The sequence below is a fragment of the Solanum tuberosum genome, unplaced genomic scaffold (assembly GCF_000226075.1).
Source record: "Solanum tuberosum cultivar DM 1-3 516 R44 unplaced genomic scaffold, SolTub_3.0 scf00004, whole genome shotgun sequence".
NCBI lineage: Eukaryota > Viridiplantae > Streptophyta > Magnoliopsida > Solanales > Solanaceae > Solanum > Solanum tuberosum.
In genome coordinates, this window is record NW_006238930.1 from 467,869 (window position 1) to 492,039 (window position 24,171).

Here is a 24,171-nt window from a genome sequence, read left to right on the forward strand (position 1 = left end):
TTTTTTTTTTTTGATAACCGAGAAATCCATCTGTGACCCGCCCTTTGGACCAATCACAGCCTTCTAAACTCGGTGGATAATGGGCCCGCCCCTCTACCCTTCTCCACTTAAATACCGGGCTTCGCTTTGCATGGTGTGGGGCTTGAACCTGCGACCTAAGCCACAAATCCTCCACCTTCTGCCACTTGAGCTAGGCCTTGGGGGCGGAAATTTTCCGCTTTACTACTGAACTAAAGAAGGATGGATCTCTATATCACTTCCTCAGAGCATGATGGAGGAGTAATTAATGTTTTTTCAAAGAGCAGACATTCCCTAATATTAACTTAAATCAGGTTAATATAGGATGTTGTGAAACAGGATAATTGAAAGCAAACAAACTGGCCATCAGAGTGTTATACGTGTGGAGAGAGAGCATATAAATTATATTTAGCTAAAACAGCAAAGAGCAAGGGCTCAAGGAGTCAGTTCTAACCAGAGAAAATCATTTTGGTTATGCCTCATGTGTTTTTTGCCCTAATTTTATTACTTTATCAGCAAAAAAAAAACAGTAGAAAGTTACCTGCTTATATATGGTGCTAGTACCAGATCCACTATATCCAATCAAAAGTAACTTGTTAAGTGCCCTCTGTCCTAGATAATCAGGTACCACTTGACTAAGCACACTATTAACTTGCTCTCCACAAGTATTAGATGATTTCGAAGGAACTGGAAGAGAGAGTACAGCACAAACCAGCTTCATTCCAGCCTGAAAAGATAAATACTTTCACTGAGCACCAGAAATGGCTGTATGTTTGAGTATGTGAAGTCGAGAAGGAACTCAATCATGGAACATAAATTAGGACAATTTCCATTTCCATATGCTAATTGAAGTTAAACAGGAGCAAACCAGGAGAAATTTAATCCTTATTCCGAGCAATGATCCCCAAAAAGCAAAACCTCACTATACCAAGGTCCATTTATATGCAGACTACACTAATTAGAAGCAAAGGAAAAATTTGAAAGATGGATAACAAACTCAAATCGAGCATACAAATCTAACCTTGCCCCATATATATCCTTTGGTATTTTTTTGCCCCTCTTCCTGATATGAACCATCCTCATTCACCCAAAAATGTGGGTTGCCGGCACATTGTACTCCTGCTAACTGTACAAGTATAATCAACAGAGTCGGTCTAAAACAGAAAAAGTGAATGAGTACTGGACCTTGTTTTGCAGGTATCAAAAATTAACCTGTAACATGCGTAGCTCGGATTTGGTGATCTCACGACCATTTATGTAGACCTGAGTGTTTCCATTGCTAGCATTTGGCTTGATGGGACCTCCAGCATTTAAATGAGGAGTGATAATTTGTGAAGGTTTTTGTCCTTCCTGTTATATAATCAACTATTGGATTAAACTTCCAGATTAATGCTCAATGTACAAAACATATCATGAGGAAAAAGAATAAATGATGTCCAGCATGAAATTCTACTCACCTTTCCCCAGAGACCAGAAACTTTGTCATACCAATAATTCCCAGGTTTCAGCTTCTTTGGTGGATTTATGCAGCTCTGCAATATAACAAGCTCTTCAGGAGAAAGAGGTCTTCCATTCACACATACATATTCAGATGGCAACTGATTTACTTCACACAATTTCTCTGCTTTCATGATCTGCCTAATCTCCAAATCATTAAGCAGCCGCTTGAGCATCCTAGAGCATTTCCCCAAGCTGCCTCGCTTTGATTCATCAATTTGATAACTGATGCAGCTGACACACTTTCTTCCCTCTGGCATAGACCCCATTGCTCTAAGCACACAATTACTGCAATATTTGGCATCACAAACAATACATACCTCCTTTTCAGTAAACCTATTTCCTTTACAACAACGATAACACACCCCTTTCTTCACCTTAACTGCAGGTTCTTTCTTTGGTCGAATGACCTCGGGCTCAGCACCACTAACATCTTCATTAATATCTTCATCCTCTGACTCAATATCACAGAATGTCACAACAGGTGCTCGTTTAACATCACAACTAGTTTCATTAAAGCTATCCCCATATTTATGTGAAGAAACACGAGAAGAGGGATAATCAAGACTCAAAATTGACTCATTTGAAGCCCAATCTGGCTGGCTTAAATCATTGAACTCCAAGCTTCTGTCTTTACGACCAGTCGAAGCCCTCATATTGTGTGTACTCCTTGACAAGTCTCTGGATTTCTCAAAACTACTCGAAAATCTGAAAGTGCCAGAACTCCCCACCCTTCCCAGCAATTCATGTGAATGATCACGACTAATGGAGGTAGATGCCAAGTCAGTGGATTCATTGATTAAGCCAGAAAATTCACCTACACTCTCATCACCATTACACCTCTCCAATGGGCTAGAACTACTGGACTGACCTGAAAGACCAGACGCCCTATTACTATGAACTCTCTCCTCAAGTGCAGTAACAGAGCTGGGGGACAATGTAGTCTCTGAGCCTAAAGCTAGTTCTTTGCTAGCAGAATCGTCTTCATCCACCCTCTGAAAAGCTATAACAGATGTGGGAGACACGGTTGATTCCGAACTACGCTTCAAATCTTTAGAAAATCTCTTGGTTATATCTGTAGCTGATATAGGTTGAACAACTGGTAAAGTTAACTTATGGGATAATGGCACCTGTGAAACTACAGTGGCTACCGGAATCCTATCAACATTGATGGGTACTGCCCGTGGAAGATGGTGGGTTATAGGTGGACCATCGTACTCCATAGCAAAGCAATACTCTACTCCATCATCAACCACCGTCGCCAGTTCCGGCGACATTTTGAGAGAAAAAATCAGAGCACCCTCAACAATTAGATGGATAATATCCAATCGTGATGAATCAGCTACACGCCCCCTTTGAAGATTCCAAAAGTACACAAAACCTAGAAATCCGATGCAGAACGCTGAAGTGAAATCCCTCAACAACTATCATACAGTTGTGAAGCAGAGAGAACTGAGATGGGTAAGAACTAAAACTCCATCTTGCTGAATCAGTCAAATGACCCCTTTAAGATTTCAAAAACTAACCTAACACAGAAATAGTATGCAGAAATTGAAGCTGGCAAGGAAAAGTGAAATCCCACAACAACTATCACTACTCGTTATTTACAGACCCAAAATACAACAGTAGAAAAAAAAAGACAAGAAACTGAGATGGGTAAGAAGATAAAGACTAAAAATGCAATCTTTCTGTATTCTCTACATGCCCTTTCAAGATTTCAAAACCAACCAAATCCGAGGCAGACCAGCTGTTCAAGAAACTGAAGCTGGCAAAGAAAAGTAGAATAGAAGAAAGAATTTTGAAGAAGAAAGAAACAGAAGGAGAAGACAATGGGAATGGTATTAGGGAAATTCCAAAGCTTGGGATGGAGAAAAAAATGTGTTGGGAAAGTAGAAAAAGTAGGGGGAAAGGGGAAGGGGAAGGGGGTAAGTGGGGAAAAAGACAACAAAGGAGGGGTATCCAATAGTGGTGGACACTGTTGTGTAGTGGCATCTTTTTACTTTACTCCTTTTTTTTTTATCTCTTTGTTTGATGTTGCCTTTGTTGAAACTTGAAAGAAAGTTTGCGTATTTGGCTGCGTTTGGTCGATGTTGAGTAGTGCGTGGGAGAGAGAAGAAGAGTACATTGTTTTGGATTTTTTTGATGGAATTGGACCACTTGTCTTCTACCTCGTGATTGACATATCAAACATGTTTGCTTTCAACGATAAAATGCACTCCTCCTTCCACAAAATCTTTTTTAAACATTCAAAATTATTTGTGTACTGTCTGTTTTGAAATTATTTTACCTTTTTAAAACATTCAAAAAAATAATTAAACTTATCCCTATGATTTTAACGCCATTAACGATTTAATTCAAATATTGTCTTTTTGGTTTGAGCTTCAAATTATTTGTTCTTTTGGAAATTTTACTCAAGTTTGTAGTTCTTATTGTTCTGGACTCTATAATTATACGGATAAGGGGTATACATAAGGTTGGTGGATTAGTGATCAAAATCACATGTGGTTTCTAATGATTCTTTATCTTCAAAATAGTAGTCGATTAGACTAATTATAAAGTTTGTTAGGTGAGTCCTCATAATTATTAGGCAAATTTTCAGGTATCAGAATTGTTGAATGTTTGAGCACTTATATGGAAAAAAAGGGCATCAATCTCTTAGAGCATAATTCATGACCTTTGGCCAAACTTTTGACATATGTGTGATTCAAATGCGGAAATTTCTTTGAAAGGATGGGAGGAAGAAAGAAAAATGCAACCTAGTTAGACATTGCTTTTGATGTTTAGAAGTAAGTTTCTATCCTCAATTATTAAATCTAAATAATAAAGATGAAAATTCAACATAATTGCAAAGTAAAAAAATTAAATAATGTATTTAATCATGCATCGAGATACTTCATCAAATAAGACTGAACATTTTATTTATTTATTATGCCTCTACTCATAGGTGTATGAAAAAATAATTAATATTTCAAAATGAGTCATTCTCCAATAAAAGATTGAAACAAACCTGGCTACTACAAAAAAATGTTGACACTTCCATATGTATAATGTGAATAAGACGTGGGTACATACTATTTTCTTTAGTCATGACCGAATTATAAAGTTATTCATTATGGAGATGGATGCAATATTATTTCTGTGTCATTAACTGTTTGAAGTATTACAAGTTGAATAAAAAACAAATCATAACCTATGCGAAACAAATTAAGATGTGGAATAAGTATATAATAATAATGATACATAAATTAAAATGACAAAAATCACCTTTATATAATATATACTATTATTTTTTGTTAAAAAATGAACAAATATTTTAAGTTATACATCATATACGCTAGTTTTTTATACAACAAATCAATATCGCATAAGTAATCTTTACATTATAATTTATGTATTCCTAATCAATAGATTATGATGATATCATATTAATATTCTCATTATATAATTAATTATGTATTCCTAATCAATACATTATGATATTATTTTAATAATCTTTGTATAACTTGCTTCCAAACCATATTACAGCCATTTAGTGATTGAGTTGGACAAAGTAGATAAGTCACACTTTCTTATCATTTTATGGGAAAAGGGTCTGATATATTCCTTAACTTTGTCATTTAGAGCTGATATACCCTTCGTTATGAAAATGACTCATATATATCTATAATGTTATACAAATGGCTCACATATACCATTTTCTCTAACGGAAGTGAAAAAATTAATTTAGTTTAATTTTTTAATAATTTTTTTAAACAAAATATAATCCCATATGGGAATACTTAATCCTACTCAACATATATTTTTTTTATTTTTGATTTTATTGCAATGACTAATTTAGATTTATTGTTTTGATGGTCAAATTTATTTATGTTTCACTAATATTCTTGTAAAATTTATTATAGATGACCTATTTTTTTTTCCAAATACAAAAACTAAATTACAATATAGCCGAAAAATAGTTTTAAATTATAATATAGCCACAAAAAAAATTGTTTAATTTTTTTTCTTACATTAAGGAATAAAAGAAAAAAATAAAATAAGAATAAGAAACTCAAATAATGATAATCAAAGAAGTCAAAAAAATAATTTATGTATAAAAAGATTAAAATATACCTTGAACTTTGCTAGAAGGATCATATATACCCCTAAATGATTTTAAAAAAATTAAAAGTTAAATATATAAATTTAAAACTAATTTTTTCACTCCCGTTAAAATGAAGGGTATATGTGAGCTCATTTTGTAACGGTAGGGGTATATGTGAGCCGTTTGTATAACAGTAAGGATATATATGAGTCACTTTCATAACGAGGGCATATCAGCTCCAAATGACAAAGTTGAGGGGTATATCAGACCCTTTTCCCTTATTTAATTTTCAGCCACAATGTAATCATATTCACGCATAACTAATTAATTGCATACATGGACTAATATTATTCGAAGTTTATTTTGCAAAAAATAGGATTTTTGTGCTCAACACTAATTAGATTTTTTGAGACATATATGTGTGGTTCTAAAGAAGTTTTATCCAAAAAAATTGTCTCACTCAGACACCAAATAGGATTTGATTCATTCATTAGTCTTTTCTTTTTTTAGTTTTCCCCCTCTAATAAATTATATAGATGATGTTGGTGATCTAACCTTAGAGATAAGGTGAAGTCAAATGAGAATATATATCTTGCATTTAGGCAAGTCAAATATACAAGAAGAATTTCGTCTCATTTCATTGAATTAAGGATGACCTTTATGCAACATAGAAAATCAAACTTTTGTTTCTGTTTCATACTTATCAACTTTGTATTATTTTATTATTATATAATAATATAAAGCTTAGACTTGCCACGTTTAGTTTTTAATTAGGAGTATCCAGAAATTTTAGATTTTCTTTCCTTTAATTTCAAGGGAAATTAAATTTCAATCAGTGTTTGTAGTGTATTGTGAACCATGTTTAGAATGGTGTTGCCACAATCTAAGCATGTCGCAACTTGTTCACAAGTCAATTTTTAGGGTCATCAATTATGTTTTAAAGAGTCGAAATCAACTATAGAAAGTTATAACTTCTCTTATCATTTATTTTTACTTACTCACTATATTGAAAATAATTTTTCACTTTTGAATTAATTACAAATGATATTTATTAAGTGATCCGATAGTATAAAATATATAATCACCCCATTAAGCTCTTTGTTTTGCATATATTTTAATTTTCATTTATATTCGCTTCATAAGGTGGAAAACCTATTTTTTTTACCATATGTCTAAGGTTAGGTTTAGGGACTGTTAAACAAAGCTATTTCTTACCCCTTTCATATTTATTTATGTATTTATTTAAAGTCTCTTTTTTTTTTTTTAGCTTTTTTGAGATGTAAAATATCCTTTCATAATTAATTTACCATTTTAAAAAAAATTGATGATATAGTTAGTCAGTCACATGACTATAAAGTTCTTTACATTTAAGATATTAAAAGTTTTTGAAGAAAATTAGTGGTACAACCTACCACAAATAAAAAGGGAGCTCCAAAATTTGGGGCCTAAGGAAGACTTTGCCTTAGTGGCTTTGGCCTTGAGCCTATAAACTTAGTTTGACAAACTTGTCTAATGTCTTACATGCTGATGGGAGATAACAATTATATGGTCTAGATACACGCAGGACAATCAAACACCCAGAAGGAGCTTAATCCGGAGGGAAACATTTATCTAATTGAAACCCTAATAGTTCGCTTTGTTCAAATTTAAGAGATTTCACATCGAAGTGCCAAATTACATATGAGAATAGAAATGAAGATGATCATAATACTACACAAGAAATGTAGATAAGTCATATGTTGTTACTTTGTTGTCAATATACGCAAACAACAGCAAATTCAAATACATCAACCGCCATTGACATTTGTGTAGAACTCCAATAGGTGAAAATACAAATAAAGTCTTCATTTACAAATTTCTCTGCAAAGCTAGCAAAACATAGATAACTTCTTACTTGGTCAATTTCCAAAGCTAGCTGCGTCTATACAATTGTCAAAAGTCTCCATTGTGATTTCCAGTTTCCCACCATTGCTATTTTCTCCTTTGGCTAACTCTGCAGCTATTTGACGAAGGAAAATTTTGCGGTGGACTCGTCCCCACTTCCGCCTGATTTGGTACCAACTGCGACGATATTCTCCAAATCTTAACTGATTTATCGAGGCTCCCACTGTAAACAATAAATTGTTTATCACCGCCCTTTTGTTCTTGTTCCTCTTCAACAGCCAAGCATTTAACCGGACCAGAATGTCCGCTCAACACTGATAAACATATATGTTCTCCTCCGTCCCTTTTCCACACGCAAATATTATTATCAGCTGATCCACTGAAAATTAAATTCCCGGCGGCTGCTAAACAGAGTGTTGCAAGTTTATGACCCCTTAAAACTCCTCCATGAGATAAAAGCTTGTCGCCTTGCCAAAAATTGACTAGCCCATCCGAAGAGCCACAATATAGGTAATTCGACGAAGGGTCAACAGCTAAGGCTGTTACAGCGCATTCTTGCTTCAATAATGTTTGTGAAAAGAAGTGTTTTGTTCCTTTCCCCTGTGATTCTTTTCTCCATATTTTTACTGTTCCATCAGCAGAGCCTGAAAAAAGTAGGCCGTTAAAGCCTACAACGATGGAATTTACAGCATCGTCGTGGGCTTTTATAGATTCCAAGCATTTCGAATCCGATGCTCTCCAAACCTTTATGGTTTTATCCCAAGATGCTGAATACAAGAGCTTTTGATCCTCGCTCATGCTAAGGCAGGAAATGGCATCAAAATGCTTAATCCACACGGTATTTCGATTACGCCTTGTTTGGATGTAATTGCTTGGTTTCATTGAAGTTTTTATATAAGCCATTAAAGTTGGTAAAGTTCCAATCCGATTGTAAAGGCTTGGATCCTTTCCAGAAACCTTCCAGACTCGGATCTTCCCGTCTTGATGACCCGTGAAAATTCGTTCTCCAGATAAAATAATTGCCTTTACCAATCCACTATTTGATTTGAATCCGGAAAATTCTTTGTGATTCTTCCACACCCTTATATTCTTACTGTCGGATCCCGTGTATAACAAATCCCCTGACGCTGCCAAAGAATATATATGTCCTTCTTCGCGAACAAGGGACCCCATGAGCCCTGTATAGGAATAATTAGTACTATTATTCTCAACGTGAGATGTCCATGGAGATCTTGATAATGGCGATGTCTGGTGACTCTGGTCCCAAGAGGGATCTAAATATGGAGATGCTGATGAATCCCTTGTCGGAGATGTTGCGAGAGGAGAGCTATAATCAGAGCTTAATCGAGGAGGAAGATGACTAGTTTCGGATGTGTGGCTTATTCGAAAAGAATATTCATCTTCATTACGATCAGATTGTAGCACGTTCCCAAACGCTTGTTTGGGATGGCTATTCTCTTCTGTTGCCATTTTGCTTTTTCTTGAATTCCTCATTGTGCTATATCTATCCTCATGAAAGAAGTAAAAAATTGCTGATTACAAATCAAATGACATCATGAGGGAATATATATAAAGATTCAGGAAAATTGGGTTGTAAGAAAAACAGGGACTACATATGTGAAAAGGGTACGTAGGATGTTTAAGAGGAATGAACATACATATCAATAGGAAAGAGAAAATGAGGCCATGAAGAACTTAGGTACAAGATTTTTGGACGGGAAAACTGAAAAGGACTAGCTTTCACGTATTTTTGAGGCACAATTAAACGATACTCCTATATATGCTGACATATCCTAACCAATAATAATAATAATCTGTTCTAGTAGTAATTAATTATATATTGACCTGTCAAGTGAATCTTCAACCATATCTCCTGCTACGTTGTAGTCATATTTGCAATCAATAGCCTTTGGATTATATATAAAAAAAAATAGAATATTATTTCAAAAAAATACTTACAGAAAACTTAACATACATACACATTATTTACACCAAACCATACTTTATCATGGTTAAGACATAAATTAAGGTGGGGAGGTGTATCAATTAATTATATATTAGTGATAGACTCATAGGCAGGGACCGTTATATATATATAATCTTTTTGCACTCTCTTTCTTCAAATCTTTGATAAGGTAGAGTAATATTTTGTCAAAAATATAATTCACTTCTTGAATCAAACTATATGGTTCCAACTCTCATCTTTATTTAACGTTGGGAAATGAGCTTGATATACCCCTCAATTTTGTCATTTAGAGCTGATATATTCATTGTTGTAAAAGTGACTCATATATACCCTTTATCATTATACAAATAGCTCACATATACCCTTACCGTTACAAAAGGAGCTCACATATACCCTTCATCTAACGGAAGTGAAAAAAATAGTTTTTAATTTATTTTTTTGACTTTAATTTTTAGAAAAATTCATGTAGGGGTATATATATGATCCTTCTAACAAAGCTCAATGTATATTTTAATTGTTTTCATAGAAAAATTATTTTTTTACTTCTTTGATTATCATTATTCGATTTATTTATTTATTATTATTTCATTATCTAGTGTAAAAAAATAATTTAAAACTTTTTTTTTGTTGTTGTATTGTAATTTAGTTTTGTATTTGTAAAAATAAAAAATAAAAATGGGGCATCTATGATAATAAGTTTTACAAGAAAATTAGTGAAACACAAATAAATTTGACCATCAAAATAATAAATTTAAATTAGTAGTTGAAACAGAAAAAGTTAAAAAAAAAAACGTGTGAGGAGGATCAAATATACCCCATATGGATTATATTTTTTTCAAAAAATTAATTAAAATTATTTTTTTCACTTCCTTTAGAGGAAAATGGTATAGTGAGCCATTTGTATAACAATATGGGTATATATGAGCCACTTTCATAACGAGGGGTATATCAGCTCTAAATGACAAAGTTGAAGGGTATATCAGACAATTTTCCCTTTAAAGTTTATCAACTTATTACACATAGAATTATGTTAACATTTCAACGTTGAATTGATACAATCTTTTCTAAAATTAATAATAATAAAAAAGGTGTTTGAAGAAATCATTTATAAAAGAAAAGTAATAGTAATTTATATCTAAAAGTTAGAAAAATAAATTATAAATACATATGAAGTTTGTTTAGATTTTAGGTCTCAAATTGAAATTTTGCTTTAGGCCTCTAATTACGTTAATCCGCCCCTGATCAGTGTATGTAAAAACACATGTCATATATTTAATATAAATACCTAGCTAGTGCGATTAAGCTATCCACATATACATGAGCACCAATTTTTAAGTTATTTTACACAGTTATTTTTTTGTTCAAAATGTCTTAATCAAACACCCATACAAATCTAAGATGAATAAGTACTTTGGTTTCATCATGAAGCAAAGCAAATATGAAGATATGTTGAAAGCATTTGTTTCCTGTAGCACTTTTTTTTTCATGACATTATGGGATCAAGAAAAGGCAATAAAACAAATGAATTAAATATTGAAAATATGATTCACATATATTGTGTAAATGAAAAAAACTAACAACTAATCATATCACTCGATTATAAAAAGGCACTAAAGTAAGCAAAAATGGACAAGTAGTACTTCTGTAACTCATCCCACGAAAGGAATATAGTAATAATCAGTTAAGAGAAATTAAGGCACTTTACAAATAAAACGACACCGTATCGTATGGGTTAAACTTCACTCCGAGTTTATATTTATCGGGTCGCCCAGCCCCCCGGATAAACAAACGTATCCAAAATTTCGCGTCTTATCTTTCTCTTCTCAACCGTCACAAAACAAGAAAATAAATCGTTTAATTTTTTCTCATTGCCTAATTGATATCACTGTCAAGAAAGATCAAATTGAAGCCCGATTTCTATTTTGTCAATGGTGAACTGCGTTTTCTTGAACTGTATTAACTTGAATAAATCAATCGGATAATGTTCTTGAACGATTTGATTCAACGGAGACTCGTGTCTCTGTTACAGCCATGGTTAAGAGACGAAGTTGAATTGAATGTTCAGCTAGGGTTTCTTCATTCTCACGCAAACTTGGAGAACCTTACCTTCAACACCTCTGCACTCAACGCCTTGTTAGATGATCCTACTCGCTTGTGTTTCAAAGAAGTCACTGTCCAACGGTTGACCCTTCGTGTGTCCAACTGGTCAGCTCCTGCATTTGATTTCCAAATCCATGGCCTTAGTATAGTTTTATCAGTCGGGTAAGTTCACTAACCGTTTTGGCGGGTTTTTTCAAAGACACTGGTATTTTTGATATAGAGTAGTAGTTTAAATTATTTAGAACGTATATATTCTTATTAAGTTTACACCCATTGTTAAATAGTGGGGTGCAGTGAAATTCAGCATCAACTGCCTTTTTAGGGGTTCATGCCACTTGTATTCTTGTTAGTAATTTTCCTTTTTCCTACTGCCTAGAGAAGAGGAGGAGGATGGTGTTAGACGGAGGCCAAAACCCAGAGACTCGTCCATTGAGGAGCGGGAAAAGATTCTAGCGGAGCTTGATCCAGAGGTACTTGACTACTTGTTTGATTATTTTGGTTGGGAAAAAAGATTTTATACATTGGATTGACAATAATGATGGAAAATTTGTGTTAATTCATATTAGCATTCAATGCTGAGAGAAGATATTGTGGAAATGGTCAATGGCCATGAAGAACTAAAGAACCAATTAGAGTAGATTGTGGACAGGATTGTGTCAAACATGATTGTCGCAGCACAATCTACTTAAAAATATTTAATCTGTGCAGTAGATGTTACTTTTATGAGGAATCTGCAGATTCACTTGGGCACATTCTTTTTCATTGCAAGTATATCTGAATTAGAAATATATGGGATAGCAGTAGATGATTTGTTGCTGCTTGAAACAAGGAATGACCAGTAGAAGAGACAGAGGTTGAAGTAGGAGTAAACACAAAATTGGAAGACAATTCCTTCATGTCTTGATTAAAAAATTCAGTTTTTCATGTATATTCTGGACTATTCTGGACTCTATGTTCAGAGATATACCATAGACATTTTGAGGGGAAAACAGAATATTAACTTTGTGAAGTATAAGTGTCTCCAACATTTAAGATTCCAGCGTAAGATGATAGTTGTAAAGATCAGAATTGTTTCTGAACTTGACAGACTCCTCATGTACAAACACAGAGGAGATAAGTCCGGTGGTATTTTGATACTCCCATAACCTTCTTGATGCTCTTGTTTTGTGACTATAATACTATCTTAATAAAAAAATTTCACTTGTCAGATCTGTGAACTTCTGAAGTTTAGCTTTTTTGATGTTGATATATTCCAGGGTAGTGCTTTGCACAATACCATTAGGAGGATTTCAGAAATTACTGCAGGAAGTTGGACCACTCATTTATTCGATTGGATATTACAACAGTGTCGGTTGCAAGTTCATGATGTTCATTTCCTTGTGCAGTCTCCTTTATCAAGTGATTTATCGTCGCTGTCATTTGAGATGAAGGAACTTGGGGTACAATGTAAACACATTAAGGGCTGTCTTCTAACTGGACTGGTTAATTCAATTTTTCTGCCCTATGGAGAGAACTCTTTTGATCTCGATGTTCAAAAAGTAGAGATCAGCTTGAGGAGAGGAAATCACATTAGTTGCATTTTTCTTTCAACTGATTCAACTAAGTTGCTAGCTTCTGCGAAAATAAAACATCTTCAGTTCAGAGAATTAAACTTTTATGCTGTCGCATTGAATTTTTCTTTATCTCCAGCAGATATTTCCATCATACTTTTACTTTTTGCATTGTGGTCGAAAGAATCCAACCGTAGCAGAACTGGTAAGCAATTATGGGAAATAGCAGCAACAAATACTACTTCTCTGAATTCATCTCCAAAGTTTGCATTCCATAAAATTGCTAGCACTATGTGCTTATGGTTGCGTTATGTAAATGCTTACAAAAAAATGCTTATATTGGTTGGATATCCGGTGCATGATGCGATAAAGAAATTCACGAATGATGCTGTTCAGAATGAAGCATATTCAAGAACTCTTAAGCAACAGTTGGAGGTGATTTCTCAAATTGAGAAGGAACTACCTGTTGAGGCCATTGTGCAGGCACGGAGAATAATCCGTTATAGAGCAGCGTCATCTGGTCAACAGTCAAAGGGTGGTGGTCACGGATCTAAGTTGAGCATGCTTTGTTGGAAAATCTGCCAATCACTTTCCCTTTTTTGGATGGTCATTTGCAGTGTTCTCCATTCTGTTAAATGCCTTCTCCCCTTGAAGAAAACGTTGGTCAGGAACCAAGATATCTGTCACAAGCTTGGAATTATAAATGAAGATCACATCCTAGGAGTTCACATTTGCCTATATGTCGGAGACTTTTCAATTTCAATTTCACCAGATAATGAAGTTTCACCATCTTTTAGTCGGAAGCTGGTATTAGATGTTGGGCATTCATACCCTGGTTTACTCACATTCTGCCTCTCTGTTGATTTCTTCTGCTTAAGGTACTCTAAAGATGTTTCTGAACAGTACTTCTCCTTTGCTTGTGGATCCTTGAAAGTTGTTTCTTCTCTCATGGAAGATAAGGCCAATAAGTTCAATAATAATTTCAAAGGACGTCCGAGAAAAAATATTCACAATCTGCAACCTACTTTATGGGGGGAGCCTTACCATGTTCTCCACTTCACTGAAAGTGGTGGGGCTAATCCTCCTCATGGTACTGGTGGAGATTTTGTACATACACCAAACTCTTTTGTTGAGCGAGCATGCATGAATTGGAGAACATTTTCGTCAGGGTTTGTAGAAAATGAGATCCAGAACATGGAGAATCCTTTTATTCTCTGTGAGATTAAGGGTTTTTTGACTGATAAAAGTCTCAAGAACCTTACTGCTGGATACACTACTTGTTGTATGGTAATGGGGAGGTTGAATTTGGTTCTGGAGTATATTGTAATAGTGTCAGTTACAGTTATTTGCAGACAGGTTAGTGTAATATCTTGGGCTACAAGCCGCATGGGGACCACTGTCTTACAGGGTGATTCTAGATTAGTTGAGGATCCACCAGTTGCAGATTGGAATAACAAATACAAATCAGTTTGTGCTGAAATTAAGGTTATGGTGCCTAGGCTGCTTCCTGAGAAACATATGCAAATAGCAATACACATTACTGGTCCTCAAATCAAGCTGTTATTGAGGAAGGAGGATTTTCATGGTGAGAATGCAGATCTGTATAATAAGCTTGGGAATGATGAAGTAAACCTTTCTTTTGATGCTGATGACATTGAACTGAGCGTCTCACCAAGTTTGGAGTCTGATTTAACTTCCTCAAGTGGAGATACTGCAGTTGTTGATGCAAAATCGTTGAAGGACCTTCAGAATATTGATATTGCTAAATCAGATGGTGTTAATAGCAGTCAAGCGTGCACTTCACTTTCAGCCTACTTGAAACTTAAAGGTCTGAATGTTTCCCTCGACACAGGGGATAATCAGAGTTGCCAAATTGTCGTGTTAAATCCCTTAACTATCCGACTGTTATCTTTAAGGTATCTCCATTCTCATGCTTTTTCTTTTGTTGTTGCTTTCAAGTATGTGCATGTTATGCTTGAGTCTGCAAATAATTAAGTATCTTCGGTTTAAAAAGATCACATTGTAATTATGTTCATGAATAGTTTTTCAATAGCTTTGCTCATCCTAATTGAAATATCCATTGTTGTCTTGAGAAAACTCTGAGGTATGACACTTTGATGTATGCCGAAGAAACAAATTGGGTTGTTGATCTAGGCAATTGCAGTTGTTCCCTATCAGTTTAAACTCCAATTTTCACCCTGGTCATTGTAAGATAACAAAACATCCATCAGAAAACATGCAACAAGGGAAGTTAAATTTTCTTTTTTGTCGTCTACTACTACTGTTGTATTCTTGTGACTTGGAGTCCATTTTTGTTTCGAACTTGTAAAAACCGTACTTTTCTGTTAAAATTCCAATCTGTTACTTGTCTTACCTTTCTAAGCTTCAGCATAACACTGATGACTGTCTCAAAGAGAAATTTCCCTCTGTTTCCTCCTTCGTCAGAGAAGCATTTCCTGGATTTATCTTAAATTATATGGACTAGAGCTAAAGTTAATATACTTCAACTATGTTTTTTCAGGAAGGATCTGCATTCATTGGGATCAATAGATATTTTTTTCTCTATAGTATTGCATGCCATGGGTTGTGGACTGACGACTCGGGTATTTCTGGATGAATTTGCAGTTTTGCTAAAGGTGATTCTCTTCTCTTGGTGCCTTGTACTTGCATTGTTTGGTGGTTTTCTCCTTGAGGATATGACTAATTTTTTTAATTACCTGCTGGGTAGTTGACACTATGACGTCATTGTACTGTGTACTTTAATCTTTATTTTTTTCTCGTGCTACTTTGGCATCCTTTAGGATTGTGGTTGCGGTATATCTTTTAACTGACCTTGGTCATACAATCCCAACTTGGAATTCTATTTTTCGTCCTTCTGTACTGTCTCCACTTTTATGAGGTAGTTTCCAGGGCTGCCATTGTGGTCTTTATGTTTCTGACTTCTGCATGAAGGGTTCCAGGAAGCCAAGCCTAGAAAAACTGGCACTGCAGCCTGAAATTGAGGTCTACCTAGTTGTTGTAACTTGGAAGGACCAACACATTGACAAGGGATGCAGTCATAAATGAATGGTGCTTCATGGATCTAGTCTTTTTTTTTTTTTTTTGCAAATTTTTCTACCATCACAATTTCATTCTTCTAGATGTGAACAAGCGAGGGCTGAAGGCTCATTTTAGGCCCTGCTAGCTGTTCTGTTTCCCGAATTTTGCTACCATAACAGTGCACTTTCCCAATTGTGAACAAGTGAGAACTCGGGGCTCATTTTTTAGGCCTTGCTAAGTGCCAACAACAGAGGCTTGACAAATAGCCTCCTTACCATAACCAGAATCAGTTTTTATTCCAGACGATCTACGTTGGTGCTTCAGACCTTGTTTATGACAGCAGAGCAGGCAGAGGTCCTGAGATCGAATCTCACCGCCACCCCTATCAAAAACAATTTTTATGTGCTTCGCTCATGGAAAAAAAACCAGCCCTGCACATGAGGGGGCATGTTGTGAATATAATTTAAAAGTGTGCTCTTTCTAACAGCTTAAACTTTTAGATGAGATGATCACACATTTCAATAGTATTGACTAGACCACTATCGTTGTTTGTCATTTTATAACATAGTCCAGTCTTATCATTGCTTCATAGTCCTTTTGGGCATATTCATATCATGTCCTGTTCCTCAAAGTAGCTTCCCATGCATCCGAATAGCTGCATATTCTCCTCGCCCACACCTTTTGTGAGATAACCACTCTAGATACACCAGTTTCCTCTTCCAATGATGCACTTTCACATTCCAAGAAACCCTATTGTTCTTTGCTCCCTTGGTCTTTCCAGTGATAGCACTCCAAATATGAAGTGTCGATATTTCCTTCTTTAAGCTGCTGTCTCAGTTGCGTGCTTACCTGGATTGCCTCACGATTTCCTCAAACGGGTCTTTCATTCCCTGTTTTTATAACAATGCAACCGCTGTTCACAGTACTGCTATCAGAGTTTATGATACTTCCCATTGACAGGTTGACTTGTCCCATCTTGCAGATTGTGTAAGTCTGTAACAAGTGACTGTCAGTGCCCAGCTGCTCGCTAGAATTGTATAAGCTATCCCCCTGTAAAAAGTTGCTAGGAGTTTATACAGATGTTTGACTTCGCATTTTATTTTATGGCAGGTAATATCTGGTCTACTGTGTACAGTTGTTCAAGTTTTCAGTACATCAAGTTTAGGCCTTAGCCAAAGTTGTGAAGACTTATTAAGGCGAGAGTCTACTGATTCTGAAAGTGAAAGAGCACTCAAAAATAGAATCACACAAGTAGCTTCAGTTCTTACTGATACTACATTCAATGTTAGTACGACATGTGAAATTAGCTCAGTGAAAATGATCCTTTACGACTCTAGGAAAGGATATAATGCGCAAAATAGCATGTCAGATGCTAATACTATAGCTGACAAGAAGTCGACAGTGCAACCAATCCATGGTTATGGAATTAACATATCTGTTGCACATTCATTTATCAGGCTCTCTTTTGAAGAGGAAAAAGCGGACATTCTCATTAGTTTTTCTGAGTTTGAATCTGGTATATCCCAATATCCGGATGAGATTTTGGATACTTCTGACCAAGTTGAACCACAGTTGCCTGTTTGGTCTCACAATTCCTTATATCAAGCTTCATTGTCTCATTGTGAAATTAGTTTATGTTTGAGAGCCTTAGGGAACAATATTCTTCAGGCCAGTCAGAGAAATGTAGTGAATGGTTCCGACTCCAGACATGATGCTTCAATGTCCTTGAATCATTCACCGTCGTTAATAAACGATGTAAATCCTTCTTTTGATTGGTTATCTATAAGCATTTCTTTAGCTGAAGTTTATCTGGTCAGATGCGCAGTAAAGAGCTTACTACTCCTCCAAGGGAATGAACTTAATACACTTGAAGCATCTCTTTCTGTTGGTGGACAATTTCAGACAATCTCCTGTCGGTCCCAGGTTTCTGTTCTTGCAGCTTCAGATTATTGCCTGCCTATTCATTAACTTCTGTATCCATTTTGCTAGATCCTAATTTGGACATAAGTTGTTTATTCATAGTTTGGGAAGAGCTTATGATTTATAAGGTTTAAACGAACACCAATTTGACAGGGGGGTTCGATCATTGTTGATATAGCTGCTTTGGTGAAAATGGTAGAATGCTACGCCTTCTACTTTAATCAGTTGGGAGGCCTTTGGCCAGCTGTGACAGAACATCTAGTTGTTCAGAATGATGAGGATACTAGTCTACGCAGGAGCTCTTCCTACCAACAGTTGGAGCAACATAAACTAGTTAACTGGGACCAGGTGGAAGCATTTGCCGTGAATCTTTCACGGGTTTCTCTGGCATTGGTGGATGGAGATCAATCTGGTATCATCTTTTTCTTTTGTCTTTACTTATCATCAATAAATAGCAGGACTCTGAGGTAGTTTTCTCCTGAAGATATACACATATTTTTTATTCTTGTCTTATTTTTAGAATTACTGCCCCCTTGCATTTGAGTGCACCCAAGATTGAGGAGTTATTTTGATACATATAACATTATAAGGAGTATTTAAAAAGCGATAATGATTATATTGCTCTAAGATCAGCAATTTCCAACTTGAGTTTGGTTGCCGTATTGGAATTTTAATCTTGAATAACATACAGTGTTATCAAAGTCAAAAAGCAAAAAAGGTACTGAGGCCTGTTGGGACTTTAAATGCAAAGCACAAGTAAAGCACGGGTCGTACCCATGCTGATTAGCTATTGTGCAATGACGATTGGACTTTTTGTTGTCCATGGAGTGTTTTTCATAATTGGTTTCATCTTAGGTCAATTCTAGCTTGCACAGTCTTGTTTAATTGAGAATTTCTAGTGCAACTGACAACATTCAAGAGAAAGGCACACAAATAAAACAATAAATATGTAATGAAAGAGTAATTAATTTAAATGCGCACCCAAAAGGGTAGCGGCTGCGGGTTTCTCTTGTCATCAAAAAGAAAAAAAAAATTATATGGACAAGAAAGAATTAAAGATTGGTGGACATCTTTTGAATTCAAAGGGAGGCCTGATTTCATCCTAGCTTCCTAGCTGAAAGCTATGAAGACTAAACTGAAAGACTGGAGTGTAAGCACTTATGGGAACCTGGAAAAAAGAAAGAAGGAAATGCTAAACAGAGTTCATGAGTTTGACAAAATTCAACAGTCCAGGCCTTTAACTGAAGGAGAGACTCTTCAAAAAGCAAGTGTGGTAAAGGAGTTTGAAGAGTACGCAAAGAAGGAAGAGATAGCATGGAGACAGAGATCTAGAACTCTGTGGATAAAACAAGGGGACAAAAATACAAAGTTCTTTCAGAGAATGGCAAATGCTCATAAGAGATTCAACCATATTGATAAACTGGTGGTAGAAGATCAAGAACTGGTGGATCCTATAGATATCAAAACCAGAAATTATTTCTTTTTATAGGAAGTTGTACAAGGAAAGTGAGAACTGGAGACCATCCTTTAACATGAACCAGTGTCCTTCCATCAGCTTTGAGGAGCAACAAGAACTACAAAAGCCTTTTGAAGAAGAGGAGGTCCTTCTTGGACTTAAAGCTTGTGTTGAAGACAAAGCACCAGGTCCAGATGGATACACAATGGGTTTTTTTGGTAATTGCTGGGAGATAGTGAAGGAGGATTTGATGTCTACTATGCAGAACTTTCACTCCCAGGAGTTTTTTGAAAAGAGCTTTAATGCAACATATATAGCTCTCATCCCAAAAAAGAGTGGTGCAAAGGAATTGAGAGATTTTAGACCAATCAGTTTAATTGGAAGTGTATACAAGTTGATTGCAAAGATTCTCACAGAAAGATTGAAGAAAGTGATGCACAAGCTAGTAGATACTCAACAAATGGCTTTCCTAAGAGGAAGGCAATAACTGATGCAATCTTAATTGCCAATGAGTGTCTAGATTCGAGAGTGAAGGAAAAGTCCCCAGGAGTCATGTGCAAACTGGACATAGAGAAAGCATATGATCATGTCAATTGGAACTTCCTACTCGAAATCATGCAGAGAATGGGCTTTGGATTGAAATGGATCAGATGGATAAAGTTTTGTATAAGCACTGTTAAATTCTCAATACTGATAAAGGGATCTCCTGAAGGTTTCTTTCCATCAGACAAAGGACTAAGACAAGGTGATCCTCTCTCACATTTTCTATTCATTATAGTGATGGAAGGCCTAAACAATATGCTAAAGACTGCTCACACTAAAGGGTGGATAAGGGGCTTTAATGTAGCAAATGAGGGGAATCTAAGATTGGAAGTCACTTATCTCCAATATGCGGATGACACTCTCATCTTCTGTGATGCAGAAGAAAGCCAACTTAAGATCCTGAGAGTGATACTCATTCTTTTTGAAGCAACTTCAGGTCTCTGTATCAACTGGAGAAAAAGTCTTATTTTTCCAATTAATGAGGTGAACAGAATGCAACATCTGACAGAGATCTTGGGAGGAGAAATAGGTAAACTACCAACAGTATATTTGGGGATGCCTTTGGGAGCCAAAAGCAAATCCAATGAAATCTGGAATGGGGTGCTGGAGAGATGTGAAAGAAGACTATCTAGATGGAAAGCACAGTATTTGTCTAGAGGTGGAAGATTGACCCTGATCAACTCAGTCTTAGATGATTTGCCAACATATTTGATGTCAGTTTTTCCTCTCCCCCCTAAGGTGGAGGAAAGAATTGATGCATTAAGGAGGAATTTTTTGTGGAATGGAGAGAAAGAATACAAAGGATTTCATTTGGTCAAATGGAAGACTGTAATTCTTTCAAAAAAACAAGGTGGGTTAGGCATTAGAAACCTGAAGAAACAGAACAAAAGCCTTATGATGAAGTGGTTGTGGAGATTTCCTAAAGAGGAGCAGGCTCTTTGGGTTAGAGTGATTCAGGCCAAGTATGAGAAGATAGATCACTGGAAAACTAAGGAAGTGACTTCTGCCTATGGTATTAGCCTATGGAGATCAATCAGAAATTTGTGGCATTGTTTCTTTCAAAGAACTAGATTCAATATAAACAATGGAAGAAAGATTTTATTTTGGGACGATAATTGGTTAGGAAATGGCAGCCTCAAACAGCTCTTTCCAGACATCTACTTGTTGAATCAGCAACATGAGGCCACTGTGCAAGAAGTTTGGTCCATCCATGGATGGAACTTAACATACAGAAGGATGATACAAGACTGGGAGGTGGATAGACTAGCTGAATTTTATGGCACCCTGGACCATTTTGGAGGATTGAAAGAGGGAGAAGACACTCTTACGTGGATTCATCACAGCAAAGGTATCTTCACAGTTAGCTCTGCCTACAAGAACCTGAATCAAATGGGGACTCAACTCAGATTTTTGCCTTGGAAGCTTATCTGGAAAGTCAAAATTCCATATAAGGTGACAGTCTTTACTTGGTTGGTAGTTAAAGAGGCGGTACTAACACAGGAGAATCTAATGAAGAGGGGAATACATATGTGTCCTAGATGTTTTTTTTGTGAGCTACAGGCAGAGACAATCAACTATCTGTTTCTTCATTGCAAGTTGGTTAGACAACTGTGGCACTTATTTACCAGCTTCAGGGGCACAAACTGGACCATGCCACAAAGGGCAAGTCAGGCTATAGAAAGCTGGAACAATGAAGGCAGTGGCAGTACAAACCAGGATTATCCCAGCAGTGATTTGGTGGACCATATGGAAGGAGAGAAATATGAGATGCTTTGAGAGTATCAGTAGTCCTTTACACAGGATTAAAATGAACTGCATAATCACTTTTTGCTATTGGTGCAGTTCGGAGTATGTAGATGATCCTATAGCGGTTAGAGATATCCTAGGTCCTTTGTAAGATGAAGTAGGATCTAGTTTAGTTTTGTTTTAAGTACACGCAACTGTATGTAGCTCCATGATGTAAATTTGGAATCCCAGCCTTTAGTGCTAAAGATTAATACACAAAACTGTTATCTTTGTCAAAAAAAATTGGAAAAAACTTTGATTATTGTTTAGCACTGTATCTTCAAGATGGATCCTATGGATGATTAGACACAAGCCTTAGCCCATTGGTTTCTGATTTGAAGCTGCCTAAGCAAGATAAAATGCTTAGCATGTTTGTGCATCTAAATTCAGGGCTTAAGTGCTGATTCTGGCTAATATTTTTATGTCGAAATAAATAGTTTGTTCTAAACAAAGAACATTTTTAAATAATGAATTTTCTGCCTTGCAGGTGAACTTCAAAAGCTTCAGCTTGAAGGTAACGGTAACCTTGAGCTTGAACTACCAAGGAAATTCTCATTTCGCATAACGAATTTGTCAGTTCTATCTCAGTTACTCCATATATCTACTGAACAGCAAAGCCAAGAACTGAGTACCCCTTTCTATTCTTCCTTGGAATCTAATGATCAATCTTCCATCATTGTACATGATGATAGTTTAGTTTCTCCCGATCACTTGAGTGAAGTTAATTCTATCATGGATGAAGCAAGTAGCTCAAGCCCCCCAGAACTGGGAAATCAATATCATGCAGATGGTTCAAGAAAACCTTGGGGCGGTACAAGTTCTCAAATTTCACTTGCCACTCCTCAGAACTATGTTTTAAAAGACTTAAATGCTATTCTGGTGGTTGAGCAGCCTTTAAAAAGCAGTGGGAGCACTCCTTTGCAGTCAAATGACTTTTGGATTGGCAGTGGTTCTATAGATGGTTGTGACATGACCCTCACGCTGCGTGAAATACAGGTGAGGAGATGAATCATATTTTCTTTTTGAGTAGGGTAAAAGTATACTCACTAGGCAGACGTATTTCCATCGTTTAGTTATTTTTATTTTCTCCACTTTCTGTAAATAGTATCTTCTATAGTATATCTTTCCAGATAACTTTTTTTTTTGATGAAGCAAGTGATTTCATTTTAAAAAAAGCATCAAGAAGATGCAGTAGTTACAAGATATGTCGTTGAAGCTTACAAAAAAAATATTCGGCTAATATAGGAGAACTGACTATGCCAGAGTTAAAGAGCTAAAAAATCCACAAACTGAGTACAAAGTGGACCAGCTAATAAACTAGCGATACATTTAGCCTTTAAAGAGCCTATGGAAGTTGAGACCCCATCAAAACACCTCCTATTACTTTTTATCCAAATACTCCAAAAAATGCAAGCAGGTATCATTCTCCAGCTATTCTTGATGGATTTATCAACTCTCCACTAGCATCAGAACATGTATGCTTCCCTAACTGATTGAGGAGTGACCCATTTGAGGCCAGAAATGCACATAAACAAGCTCCAAAAATCGGAGGCTACTTTATAATGTGGAAAAGATGGCCAGAATTTTCAGCTTCTTTATTACACTTTTTTTTTTATAATGGTAACGGTATATTCACACCAAAAGGCCCATCAGGTAAAAGCTGATGGGGTGGGATTTACAACCCTAGAGGGTATCATCAAGACCAAAGTCTAGATAGAAACTTTACAATTGTCCTATGAAATCAACTAAGCTATCTATCTCCCTCACTATATCTTGTTTACACCGAAAATACAAAAAAACTTATACTCTTCATCTTGATCTTTTGGAGACTGCTAGCTTTTCCATCGTGGCATCTTTCATTTCTTTCTTTCTATAGAGTCCACCAGACACATGCTGGAATGCTTCTCCACCAATCTTCTTGTGATCCTCTTCTCCCCACTCCTTCCCAACTTTGCAGCATATCAAATGAGGTCCGTGGCATTACCCAGCTTATCCCAAGTATACAGAAGAACATGTTCCACAGATTTATAGCTGTTTTGCAATGCATGAAAAAATGACTGTTTATCTCTGCCTCTTGCTCACACATAAGACACCTTGAGCAAATCTGGATACCTCTTCTTTGTAGTACTTTGTGGGTTAAGAAGGCTCTCCTGGTCACCAACCAAATGAAGCATGAAACTTTATGAGGTATTTTAACCTTCCAAACCAGTTTCCATATCCATTTTGTTGTCATTGTCTGTCTAAAGTTCAAGCTCCAGTAACATGATTTCACCGTAAAGGACCCTTTGCTATGTAAAGGTCACCAACCAATTCAACTTCTTTATTACAC

General features: G+C 36.0%; 3 protein-coding genes across 5 annotated transcripts in view; 1 reads left to right on the forward strand and 2 right to left on the reverse strand.

Moving 5' to 3' along the window:
- LOC102601078 (extra-large guanine nucleotide-binding protein 1) overlaps nt 1-3,438 on the reverse strand; it is a 7,833-nt gene extending 4,395 nt beyond the window's left edge. Inside the window, exons 1-4 of the mRNA XM_006338185.2 lie at nt 1,476-3,438; nt 1,231-1,368; nt 1,040-1,144; nt 560-745 (exon numbers count right to left, since the gene is read on the reverse strand). Of these exons, the coding sequence (XP_006338247.1) occupies nt 560-745; nt 1,040-1,144; nt 1,231-1,368; nt 1,476-2,792 (1,746 nt within the window). The 5' untranslated portion in view covers nt 2,793-3,438. The remainder of the gene's footprint in view (nt 1-559; nt 746-1,039; nt 1,145-1,230; nt 1,369-1,475) is intronic.
- Nucleotides 3,439-7,382: 3,944 nt separating this feature from the next.
- Nucleotides 7,383-9,236, reverse strand: LOC102596478 (myosin heavy chain kinase B-like). Its single transcript, XM_006338696.2, has one exon. The coding sequence runs from the start codon at nt 8,975-8,977 to the stop codon at nt 7,571-7,573; it is 1,407 nt and encodes a 468-aa protein (XP_006338758.2). The 5' UTR covers nt 8,978-9,236; the 3' UTR covers nt 7,383-7,570.
- A 2,013-nt stretch (nt 9,237-11,249) lies between these two features.
- Nucleotides 11,250-24,171, forward strand: part of LOC102601421 (uncharacterized) — a 48,219-nt gene continuing 35,297 nt past the window's right edge. For all 3 annotated transcript variants that reach the window (XM_006338186.2, XM_015306390.1, XM_006338187.2), the window contains exons 1-7: nt 11,250-11,711; nt 11,926-12,019; nt 12,806-15,015; nt 15,621-15,735; nt 17,249-18,061; nt 18,212-18,470; nt 22,330-22,838. In XM_006338186.2, coding sequence (XP_006338248.1) covers nt 11,431-11,711; nt 11,926-12,019; nt 12,806-15,015; nt 15,621-15,735; nt 17,249-18,061; nt 18,212-18,470; nt 22,330-22,838 — 4,281 coding nt within the window. In that variant the 5' untranslated portion in view covers nt 11,250-11,430. The remainder of the gene's footprint in view (nt 11,712-11,925; nt 12,020-12,805; nt 15,016-15,620; nt 15,736-17,248; nt 18,062-18,211; nt 18,471-22,329; nt 22,839-24,171) is intronic.